Raw genomic sequence first — 12,510 nt, 5'->3', positions numbered from 1 at the left:
GTCTTGCCTTTTTAGCTCAAATACCAATGAGGAATCACAAAATAGAGAACTTTTAGAGTGTAGTTGCACCAACTTCACCCTCCTGCCACCGTGATGACACCTCATAATCACAGCCCTGACCTGACTCGATTAAACATTAAACCCTACATTCTGCCTCTCAACTTTTTCTCAATCTCTTTTGCTCTGCTTCTTTTCTGTCCCCTACTTGCTGACCTGATATTCCCACCAACAGGCCGTGAGTCTTCCCTTCCTCTTTTTCTTCATCTAAATCCCTGATTTTGATCCTCCAGCACTGAACTGCTGCTGTCAGGCCCTGCCCACACGTGTCCCCCCCAAGTCCCAGCATCCACTCCATCTAACTTTGACCTCACTGACCTCTACCCAACTTACTGACTTGTAACCGTCAACCCTTTCAACTCCACCCTCCACTCCACAGCCAATAAGCCCACCTGATTTCCTCTTCATCCCCCACTTTGTTCAACACTGAAGATCTCCTGTGGCAGTGTGGGCAGCTCACCATTAACCCTTTAAGTACACAGGCTGGCTGTCTTTCTCCATTCCCCTTTTAGACACACACACAAACACACACACACACACCCTTCTGCCCAGAGCTATGTGTCTGGAATGGCAGGTATTTGAAGCTCCTTCCTCTGCACGACTCAGGGAAGGGAGGAGAAGGTGTGGTGGGTGGAATGATTGGTTATATACTGAGGTGGAACATACTGTAGATACATATTCAGGAAATATGTATGGTAAATGCAACTGCAGGAACTGAATGTTTGTGTGAGAAGAAAAAAAACACAATCAGCCACTGGTCAAACCTTTGGATTCCGGGGGCGACTTTTGTCTTTCCTCAATAGCTTATAAGCTTAATTTAAACACCGAGATTTATGGTGCATTGTTTTGGAAAAAAAGTAAGAGTTTTCAAACTAAAGAGTTTGACCCTAAAAGAGAAACACCACCATCCTCCACTGTAGCACCCCCCCCCCCCCCCCCCCCCCCCAACCCCCAGGATCAGTGATGTGGTCGATCTGCTGCCCTTCCTCACCTAATATCCTGTCGCGATCATTTAGGATCCAGCCACATAGCCCAAGCCCCATCTTTGGCTCTTTTGCCTACAGTTCTCCATTGTCTGACATACTTCCTCCTCTGCTTCTTTGCTCCCACCAGCAATCCCCTCCAGTTGCCTAGCTACAGTAGTTTTCACTTTGGGGACAAAGGTTTCATACACAAACCAATCAAAATAACTTTGCTGCATGGTATTTTTGTTTCACAGCAGATCAGTCATGCGCCACTGGACAGGGGGAGGTTTAGCATGGTTAAAGTGGAATGTCTTTATGTTTTTGTGGGTTTTAAATGCATTCCACTTCTTACTTCCTCCATCTGTGAAATAAAAAGCTGAATGACACAGTGAGAGCTGCATGCTGTGGCATTACCTGACTATAATACATTTTTTTACCATTTGTGTGTACATATGCTGATGCACACAAAATCCTGGTTTCTTCTGTCACCTGTGTCGGTGGAGCGTGCCCATGTGCACTAACTAAGCCAGCCTTTACATTCCTCCCTGTGCTAATGTGCATGCAATAACGCTTCCTATAAGGTCCCTGTAGATTATGGCAAAGATAAGAAAGTCAACTTACGGTGCACAAACTGATCTTTCTGGCGTGATAAGAGTCAGTGTAGGGGGGACACTAGAGCGTTTCCTCCTCCAGCCATGATGCTAAATCTTCATAGAGCTGGTGTCACTGCTGGTGACCGTGTAGCAACAAAGCGCAGTGCCCATCTGATCTTTCAGATAATACAAACCTGTAATCAAATTTCCCTCTGCATTCAAGACATTTCAGGCAGCAGCAATGAAATTTAACCCTCAAACATTTTCTAAATGACCTCGGGACAATGTTCTGGATCGCCTCTGCCATGATCACTGCTGTGAGGACATGCTAATGTAATTGAATGCAGCATTTCTTAACCGAATGTGCTGAGTTATGTTTAAATATTGGATGTCAGTCTCTGGGGTTAAGAGCAGGTACGACCTTCTTGATGTCCTTCTTTCCTTGTCTGTATCTCATATGGATGTATATTTTCCTGTTTCTACCAAATCCCCTCTCCCTCCTGTCCATCTCTGTCTTCGTCTCTGTCTCTCTATCAATGTTTGTCTCTGTGCGTCTGTCTTTTTATGTGTTTTTTCCCCTCTCTCCTCCCTCCTCTGTCGATCTTTGTGTCCCTGTCACTGATTCTTGCTGTCTCAACCTTCGGTGAAAACTTCCCAGGAGCACTACTCGGTAAATTTCTTCCTCTGTCCTCTACTTTGTCCTCCCCCACTGGTTCAAATTGGCTTCTCACTCTTTCTTTCTTGTTATGATTATTCATGCTCATTCACGCTGGGTTGTCTTATTCTTAATAACCACAAACAAAAACCTCCGCAGATCCTAAAATGTCAGCAGCTGGAATTTATTGAACTTAAAGGATGATGGGAACAAGTATTCAAAGCTCTACTTTGTTTTATTTATCAACGATGACATGCTAGACCCTGTTTATCATAGCTCAGCAACAGACTTCTGTTGACTTTATTTGCTGCAGAGGAGTTTTGAATTTCAATCTTTTATCAGTTGCTGCACTTCACGAAGGACAAATGTTATGATAATTCTTACAACCACATTTGGTCCTTGCACAAAGGTGATAAAATCAAGCGTACATCATCAGAATCAGAGAGCCTCTATCTGATAACGTATGTGTGTGAGAGGGAGAGACAGAGAGAGAGAGAGAGAGAGAGAGTGACAGTGTGTGTGTGAGTGACATAAGCTTTACTCAGCTTTACTTTCAAGCTGAGACTTCACAACTTCATGACGAAGGCCACTTTATTATCAGTCTAACTCATGCAGACAACACACAAATATACAACCCCCCTCCCACACACACACACACACACGCACACACACGCATATGGACACGCACTTGGCTAGCTAGAGCATCCAGTCAGCACTGAATGGTTGTCTTGTGCCACTTCAGCAGTAAACGTGAGCCTCGATGGATGGCATGAAGTCGTTTCCTCACAGCTCTTTTGACTGTCGGTCCATCGTCCCTCATGTGACAGGACACCACACATGTGTCCTGGGGTCTCATGTAGCCTCATGTTACATCCGTGAAATTTTCTGAAACTTGTATTAAAGCAAACTTCAGTAGAGCTGCAGTTAGCTCACATTCATGTTGTTTCCTCCAAAGAAACCACCAGCGTGACACTGAAAAAGAAAGAAAGAGGTTTGGCTGGGCACTCTGCCAGGAGATGCCTGTTGATAAGTAAATGTCTGTCATGTGAAGGTGGAGGTGATAATAAATGTAGCTGATAATGCTCTTTGGTGTCCATGAAACCTAATGGTCAGTCAACTCACCAGGTTCCCTGCCATTGGCTTCATGTCTGATGTGCCCTCTTTTTTCTGCAGAAGAAGAGAATGTGATAGCTTTTATCCTCCACGATGATGTGGTGTACTTTTGGAAATAAGAACTGTGAAAGTGTTGCGTGACACTGTCATCATAAATCGCGATGGGCTTCATCATAGCTCATCTTTTATAATATGTGCTGCTCCTTCATCTCCTCCAATACTGCTGTTCTTTGGTTGAACTCTAGGGGGAGCAGCAAAGGCAAAGACATCAGCACCATCAAATCCCTCCGCGTGCTAAGGGTGCTGCGTCCGCTTAAGACCATCAAGCGACTTCCCAAACTAAAGGTATGTCTCTGAACTCTGTCAGAACTCAGCTTTTCCATCTCCTTTCCATCCAGTCTCCTTTAGTGCAGCACACTCAGGAGAACTTATTTAAACATTCAACATTCACTATTAAACTTATTTATTATTTAATAACCTCAACAGTCAACTGTTTTAGCAACCCTTTTCCCATCACCAATTAATCAGCACATGCAGAAGTTTGAGGTTGTTTGAAATGTCTGCATATGTCTTACAGGCTGTGTTTGACTGTGTGGTCAATTCTCTGAAGAACGTGTTGAACATCTTGATCGTCTACATGCTCTTTATGTTCATCTTCGCCGTGGTGGCTGTACAGCTGTTCAAGGGCCGTTTTTTCTTTTGCACAGATGAATCAAAGGAGTTTGAGCGCGACTGCAGGTTGGCTTCAGTAACATTCAGCACAACACATAATGTCAATTTTCTGGTGCCCAAACAGTTCTTGTTAGAGCTGTTAGCTAAAGCTAACAGTTGAAGCAATTTCACACCTATTTGGTTAATTTTAAAATACCAAGCGGACAGATGATTTCTGGTGTGGTTATGCATTTTTATGTGGTTATGTGTTTTTTATTATGTGTTTGTTTGCACCTTTCCTTATTTCCCTCTCATTTCTTTATTATTCTTTTTTGTTGGTGATATTGACATTGTGCTTTCATTCTAAACCCATGTGTGTCCACGTCCCCTCAGGGGCGAGTACTTGGTGTATGAGAGAGATGAGGTTAAAGCTCGGAAGCGGGAGTGGAAGAAGTACGATTTCCACTACAACAACGTGGCTTGGGCCCTTCTCACCCTCTTCACTGTCTCCACTGGAGAGGGGTGGCCACAGTGAGTGAACAATGACTTCATTATCAGGACAAAACCTAATATGCCTCTAAAACATAAATGAACTCAGTCACTGAGACTGTGGCTTCCTCTCACAGGGTGCTAAAGCACTCAGTGGACTCCACTTATGAGAATCAGGGCCCCAGCCCGGGATACAGGATGGAAATGTCCATTTTTTACGTGGTGTACTTCGTTGTCTTCCCCTTCTTCTTCGTGAACATCTTTGTCGCTCTCATCATCATCACCTTCCAGGAACAGGGCGATAAAATGATGGAGGACTATAGCTTAGAGAAGAATGAGGTGAGGACAAAAGCAGAGTCCTCAGCAGAGTTCCTGAAGGGATGCGATTGACATAACAATAACTTTGCTTGACTCCGACAGAGAGCTTGTATAGATTTTGTCATTAACGCTCGACCTCTGACGCGCCACATGCCAAAGAATAAACTGAGTTTCCAGTATCGCATGTGGCAGTTTGTGGTGTCCCCGCCCTTCGAGTACAGCATCATGGCTCTGATTGCACTCAACACCATCGTACTGATGATGAAGGTACTTTCACGCTAGTAGCTCTTCACCACAAAACGTTTCCTGCGGAATAAACAATGTCTTCTCTGTCTCCAGTTTAATGATGCATCGCAAACATACAGTGACGTCCTGAAGTACCTCAACATCGTATTTACCACCTTCTTCTTCATGGAATCGATTCTCAAGATCATCGCTTTCGGCCCTCTGGTAAGACTGAGAGTGAGATCCACTAACATGCACAACTCTTCCTTTTCTAGGCTGACCCACTCTATATGCTTTATTTTGTCCACCCTATTATTCATTTATAAGCCAGGGTATTTCTGTAGACATATCTAGAGCATGTTCTTCTTGTCCCTAAAAACCCAGCATCAAGTTGTAAAGAAGCCTGTCTCCACACTAGAGCCTGTCTCCTGACAACAACTCTTGGCCAGAAAAGTGTCTCCTGCTGCCCCCAAAGCTGCAGCCTTTCAGGGATGCTGTTGGCTGCCATTTCTCCTCATGTCTGATGACTTCATTTACCTTGTTTTTCTCAACAGAATTACTTCAGAGATGCCTGGAATATTTTTGATTTTGTCTCTGTCCTCGGAAGCATCACTGATATTTTAGTGACAGAAGTTTGGGTAAGTACTGAAGATGGTTTTGAAAAATGGTTTTGGTGGGTGCAGCTTGCTGTAAAGTCTTGATGTCGCTCTCTCAATGAGCTATTTCTAATAAACTATGTCTCTGATGCTTTAGTGACAGTAACTTATCACCTTATGCAATAAATTGGCTTTACTTTAGTACGGTTAGGTTTAAAATCCCTCAAACTCATTGAAATCAACACAAAAAGATAAAGAAATATGTTCAGCTATGCTCACCTTCTGCATTGCCATTGTTGAAATTGTAACCCATATTATCAAACTTGACTGAAGATTTAACATGTGATATCATTTTAACCTTGCTCTGATCATGATTACAGTCTTTTCTAAACATATAGATACATTTCTCTTCATATAATTCACCAGCTGTTTCAGCCCCTCTCTCTTGTCTCCAAACTGTTTAGTGTGATCTTTCCCGTGTGATCCGAGCCCGCCATCTCGGGCTCGTTCATTCAACTGACATGATTAGCAAAAGTGGTTGTAATTACTGCAAAGTAACTCTGCTTCCAGATGGTTGAAGAATCCCTCTGGCCAGGTTAGCCATGCTAATGCTAATTGACAGCAGCACAGTTGTCAACTGGAATTGAATCACTTCAAACATCAGATTGATTTTCTGTCCGTGAACAGTGACCTTTTGACCTTTTGCACAAGCAAAGTCATCAGGCGACGTTTGATGTTGATGCGGACATTTTTTTATGGCAACTTAATCAGTTACCATAAAAGACTGGTTAGACTGTTTTTAACCACTTTGCATCAGAGGGGCTGAAAATGTCACTGTGTTGTTAAAATTGTCTTTCAGCACTTTTATGACACCCATAATGATTTCATCTTCCTCTTCTATCTCTTTACATGCTTTCTTTAACCCTCTCTACTTTAATGATGCCCCATCCTCCACTTCTTCTGACAAAATTCCATCCAATCAAAATGCACTATGAAAATCCTCCATCGTGTTCTCCATCCGTGCTGCGCCATGACATGTGGTGGTGCTGTGATGATGATGATGATGATGATGATGATGATGATGATGATGATGATGATGATGATGATGATGATGACTATGATGGTGTGCATTTCATGCCATGCTGCGGCCCAATAAAACACATGACCAACACTATGCCTCCCTTAAAAAAAAATGCTCCTCACCCACTCACAATTTGCTGCAACTTTAAAAAAAAAAATCCTCCTCATTCATCTTTCTACATCTTCGCACATGTAGAATCTGGTTGGTTTGTAATTTATCTCAAAGTTTTCTGCTGCATCCTCATTGGCCATGCATACCCCAGACTCCCTCCCTACCCGTCACCTCCTCCCCCACCATCAGTCACCCACAGGTCCAGTGCATGCGCTTCATGTATGACGACCTTGGAATAACGCAACACGTTAGTCATGTTGTAGGAATGGTAAAAGTATTTCCAGGTGTTTCTAAACCTCATAAGGTTTACTTTATTATTTAACTTGTTTAAATGAACTCTTGATAGCATTGGACTGGATGTTGACACTGCAAAAGTCTGTGCAAAAAGAAATTTCACCTTACAACGAGTACTAAAAATGTTCTTTTCAGATATTTATTTATAAGGGTGTTGATATATTCTGATGATCATAGTTACATTCGTGCTCATTTTCTTATTCAGTCTGAAGGTAAATTCAGAAAAAAAAACAGTAAAATGGAAAAGTGCAGCTCACTGAGTGAATGTGAGAGTCGGCCAGTCTGCATGTGGGCCGGTGCTGTTTTAAAAAAGAATGTTGCCATGTCTGAGGTTGCCTGTAAGTTCCCTCCTCCACCTCACCCCCCCCCCCCCCCCCCCCATCTTCTCTTCCTGCCTACCTGTCAATCACATGATACAGTACAGCTGTTGTGCATTATTTTATTTATTAATTTATTTTAAAAACAGCCAGCAAGAGTTATTTGAAGGTCAGAGTGATTCACTCTGAGGCTGTTTTCACACTTGGCTGAGATGCTTCAGTTCTGCACCCATATGAGGTTTATCAGGATTGTGATGTTCACAAAATGAGTCTAGACCATAAATAACCCAGTGAGTGAGTGACTGTTCAAATCATGTGGCATCCTGATGAGAAGCATTAACAACTAATGTTGTTAATGCAGGAACACGAGAAAATAATAATGAAATTATGTGTGAAAACAGTGTTATTCGATCCAGAAATATATACAAATAATGTATATGAAACAATGTAAATACAAACTCTTAAACAGACAGATTGTGTGAAATCGTGTGTTCAAGCGCAACAGTGGGACAGTCACAACATCAAAACAGGTGCAGTATTGATTAGTATTGATCACTGCAAAAACCTCCTACTGGTGGCAGAGATCACAAGATCATCTTCAGGGTGAGTTCACAGCAGCACTGAAAAAGAGCTGAAGATGTGCATCTCCAAAATCTTAATTTGACCAGATAAATGGAGACATCCCCGTCCACAGAGGGGATTTTCCCTAACAGATGTCCCCTGGTAACTCCTGGGAAGATTTTGGGGCTGCTTAATCAGGGTCTGCAGGACTGTTTGCAGGACTGGCATCAAGGCTAAGTCTCCACCAGACTGCTGCACTGTGTTGACAGCATCAGTATTATTCATGCGGCTGTCAGTGGTTTGAGTGCTGTGGCTGTGTGTGTGGTTGACAGGCAGCGTTCCATCCCATGTGGCTTGCCTGCCCCTCAGAAATCAGTGCATTTGGTTAAGAAAGAAAAAAACACCCTGGCGTATCAGATTGGATGACGACCTTTAGGCTCTGGATTTTGATTTTCTTTTTCTGCTCTTCCTCCTCCTTTGGTCTCTTCTTGCTCTTCTTCTCCTTCTGTCTCATTTCAAGTTGATTGCAGTTGTTTTGTTGGGTTTGACCGTCCTTGTGCTCCCTCTCCTCCGCTCTTTGTTTTGCCATATGGTTCAGTGGAGGCTTTGCAGCCTGCTCCCTCAGTCGGCCAGGCTGACTCTCTTCTCCCTCTGTGCTGTAGAATAATTTCATCAACTTGAGCTTTCTGAGGCTCTTCAGAGCAGCTCGTCTTCTCAAGCTGCTGAGACAGGGAGAGACCATCCGCATCCTGTTATGGACTTTCGTCCAATCCTTCAAGGTATGAAGCTTAAAAAAATTCTGTGCACATACAGTACAGTAGCTCTCCCAGTTACATCTCCTCTCCTCACCCTGTGTTGTAGGCGCTGCCATACGTGTGCCTACTCATCGCTATGCTCTTCTTTATCTACGCCATCATTGGCATGCAGGTAAGGCCTGCATGAATGTTCTAAAAAGGAACTGGAAATGGAATATCACAGGTTTGTACATTATCTGTCCCACTGTGTGTGTGTGTGTGTGTGTGTGTGTGTGTGTGTGTGTAGTTGTTTGGGAATCTGGCACTAGACGAAGACCGAGAGTGTGCCATTAATGAGCACAACAACTTCAGGACCTTCTTTATGGCCTTGATGCTGCTCTTCAGGTACATCTTCTTACGTTGACATAAAGCAGCCTGCCGTCCCTTCGTGTTGCGCTCACTTCCTCTTTCTACTCATGCAGGAGTGCTACGGGTGAAGCATGGCATGAAATCATGTTGGCCTGTCTGGGAGGGAAGGAGTGCGACCCAGCCTCTGGGAACACAGGAAAAGAGTGTGGCAGCACTTTTGCCTACACCTACTTTGTCTCCTTCATCTTCCTCTGCTCCTTCCTGGTAAGATGGCAAAACACAGATTTTAAATACCTTCATGTTTCGGTCGTGGGGAGATGTTAAAGCCTCGTCATTATCTTCGGTCCAGATGTTGAATCTCTTTGTGGCTGTCATCATGGACAATTTTGAGTACCTGACCAGAGACTCTTCAATTCTTGGGCCGCATCACCTGGACGAGTACGTAAGAATATGGGCCGAGTACGACCCTGCAGCCTGGTGAGTCCCTCTTTCTCTTTCTCTTTCTCTTTCTCTTTCTCTTTCTTTCTCTTTCTCTTTCGCTTTCTCTTTCGCTTTCTCTTTCTCTTTCTCTTTCGCTTTCTCTTTCTCTTTCTCTATCCTCTCTTTTTCTCACACACATATACACACACACACACACACACACACACACACACACACACACACACACACACACTTAAAGACAGCTGAATGTAAAGGTGCTCTTAACCTTTGACTTTCTCCCCTCGGACACTGGCGTGTCCGTCTCCATAAGGGACAGAAACGATGTCACGGCTGAAGAATGTTGTCCAGCTTTACTTTGTATTGTGCACAGCACAGATGAATGTAACCCTCTCCTCACCCTCTTCTCCTCTGTTAATGTGTGAGAGCATGCAGGAGACTCTCACGCTTTGATTCATCAGTGTAAATAAATGCTCTTTTCCTCTCTCTCCTTATCATCTCTCTTCTTTTCTTTATCTCTGTATCCCCTCTCTCCGTATTCTGTGTGTTCCTTTAACCTGACTTCCCTTCCTTGTATCTTTCTTGCAGCGGGCGCATACATTATAAGGATATGTACAGTTTATTGCGAGTTATCTCCCCTCCTCTGGGCCTTGGCAAGAAATGCCCACATAGGGTGGCCTGCAAGGTTTGGACCAAACCCCTAAAGCACAAACTTAAATGCAACCTGCTCGCCTTTAGGAGACTGGAATGAATGTTGCTCTTTTTCACTCAAAAAGTCAACTTGAAACTTGTTATTATTTGATTGGACTGCTTTTGTTGAGTTTGCATTATTCAGTTGTTTCAGTCTCATTTCATTATTATTTCATTTGAGTCTGTGGGGGGGGGTTCTATATGCATTCAGACATGACGATATGAATGTTTGGGACAATGCAGAAATGTACACACACCCATATACTCGCACTCGCACTGGTAGTGGTGTGTGAAGCATGAATGGTGCACTGCACTTGCTGTTGTCTTCTGACTTAACGCTGGATAAATAACAGAATTCACCTTTAGTATGAGCACCTGAGTCCAGGCTGCAGTCAGCCGTCTTGTTTTCTTTCTGCTTCCTGTTTGCCTGAGCAAAAAGAGCTTGAGTTGAGGCTTTGGCCGGTGAGATAGGGTCATCTTAGCATGGAGGCATACACAGAGACAGCTTGGTCTGAGCAGCGCCACCTTCGGTTCAGCCGGTGCTTCCTGACTGGGACATGGAGACTCGATGCTCTGCAGGATGACTTTTACAGCTGATATGAAGCTGAACCCAAACTGCTGATTATTGAGTCTCCATTTCACATGCTTGTAATAGAAAGCACTAATGATGCCAGTTTCCACTGTTAAAGTCATCAGTTGTGGATATTTAGTGTTAGTTTTGAATCAGATTTAATTGAACCTACCCGTAATAAACATGGTGGCTTTAAATACTCCAGACAACAACGCAATTCAGCCTTTTCTAAGTTCTTCATAACGCCTACTGGCATCCAAAATTTGCACTAGGTTCTACATTTTTAAACCATTATACATCCTGATTTTATATCCAGATGGTTTGATTGAGATTTGCAACAGGCTTTATGGTGAAGTCTGACCTTTCCAACACTGCTCCATGTATGGCTCTAGTGCGTGGGTAAAGAAGGAAAAGGGCAAGGCACGCGGGTGTGGGTGTGTGTGGTTTGGGACAGGGACTCAGGAAACATCAAAAGGTCTTGTGTCCACCTGGTTCTTCCTAAAAACTTCCAATCTGCAGATGCTCATGGGAAGAATAGTATGTCAAATGCATAGAGTTTTGTTTCGGGATGTCTCTGGTAACTTTGGCCATCTCTGAAACTCTGAAATGGAAACAGGGGAAGTGAAATGACAGTCTGGGTCGATGTGAGCACATTCTCACTCCAAACTCCTCAAGTATAGAAGTTCAATCATGGTCCTTTGGCTTCAGACATCACTGAAGTACCTCGTATCCCAATGGAAAGCTTCTACAAATTTCACATTATCCAACAGGGGAAAATAAGGGAAAGGTCCCACGTAAGCTGAGATTGAGAACTAGCGAGCTGGAGTTGGAGGTTGTCCCAGGAGCACATGCCAGCCTGGCAGTGAGTAGAGGTTCCTGGTGGACACTGACTGCCTTGAATGATCATCATGACCTTTGCAGCGGTGCTTTTCTTTGCCTGTTGGAAGCCTCGCTGCCAGTTCTATCCGAGCGGCAAAAGAGGGCAAAGAACAGAAAACAAGCCCGAATCCCCTTTTCACCTCGAATAGAATGGTTTCTCAACAACTAACTAAACTAAACTGAACTAAATATCACCTCTTTCTCCTGCTCCTCCACTCCTCTACCCTCCTTTTACTCGATAGAACCCACAGAACCTTGTGTTCATCCCTCTCTGACTCTGAATCCTTCTCTCTCTCCTCCTCTCGCCACAGTGACCACATGTCCACAGTGATCGAAAAAAAAATAATAACCTTTGTCTATTTGTTTCCTCCCTCTTCCTCTCCTTTGTTGGTTTTTGTCTTTTTTTGTTCTCCTCATGTATCCTCCTCCAAACACAACTTTGGTTGTCCTCCCTCCCACCCCTGCCTCATTTATTTCTTCCGTTTTCACGTCGTCCGTCTCCGTTTGTTCTGTCTGTGTGTGTGTGTGTTTGAATTGTCCGTGCGTCTGTGTGTTTGTGGCCACCCCAGCGGCCGGATCAGTTACACAGACATGTATCAGATGCTAAGACACATGTGTCCGCCGCTAGGCCTCGGGAAGAGGTGTCCCGCCCGGGTCGCCTATAAGGTAGACTCGTACCCCACCTTACCTCCCTCCACCCCCCAACCCCCTCACCACCTCCCACCTCCTCCCCTCCCCCTTCATACCTCTCCTACCTCTACTCTGCGCATCTTGAAACCTCCCCATCACTGGGGAGAACTTCC

At 44.0% G+C, this 12,510-nt stretch overlaps 1 protein-coding gene across 16 annotated transcripts in view; it reads left to right on the top strand.

Annotated features, from left to right (window-relative positions):
• The window catches only part of cacna1ab (calcium channel, voltage-dependent, P/Q type, alpha 1A subunit, b), an 85,136-nt gene that overhangs the window by 51,345 nt on the left and 21,281 nt on the right, over positions 1-12,510 (top strand). For 15 of the 16 annotated variants that reach the window (XM_057035174.1, XM_057035178.1, XM_057035172.1 and 12 more), the window contains 13 exons: positions 3,629-3,728; positions 3,961-4,121; positions 4,428-4,565; positions 4,661-4,862; positions 4,944-5,108; positions 5,181-5,291; positions 5,621-5,704; positions 8,689-8,805; positions 8,888-8,953; positions 9,068-9,165; positions 9,243-9,393; positions 9,479-9,606; positions 10,156-10,252. In XM_057035174.1, the coding sequence (XP_056891154.1) occupies positions 3,629-3,728; positions 3,961-4,121; positions 4,428-4,565; positions 4,661-4,862; positions 4,944-5,108; positions 5,181-5,291; positions 5,621-5,704; positions 8,689-8,805; positions 8,888-8,953; positions 9,068-9,165; positions 9,243-9,393; positions 9,479-9,606; positions 10,156-10,252 (1,618 nt within the window). Of the gene's footprint in view, positions 1-3,628; positions 3,729-3,960; positions 4,122-4,427; positions 4,566-4,660; positions 4,863-4,943; positions 5,109-5,180; positions 5,292-5,620; positions 5,705-8,688; positions 8,806-8,887; positions 8,954-9,067; positions 9,166-9,242; positions 9,394-9,478; positions 9,607-10,155; positions 10,253-12,276; positions 12,374-12,510 lie in introns of all 16 variants that reach the window. The other variant, XM_057035171.1, reaches the window with a different exon arrangement.

Source organism: Takifugu flavidus, chromosome 6 (assembly GCF_003711565.1).
Source record: "Takifugu flavidus isolate HTHZ2018 chromosome 6, ASM371156v2, whole genome shotgun sequence".
Lineage (NCBI taxonomy): Eukaryota > Metazoa > Chordata > Actinopteri > Tetraodontiformes > Tetraodontidae > Takifugu > Takifugu flavidus.
The sequence above is the reverse complement of the archived record's forward strand: the minus strand, read 5'-3'. Positions and strand labels throughout refer to the sequence as shown.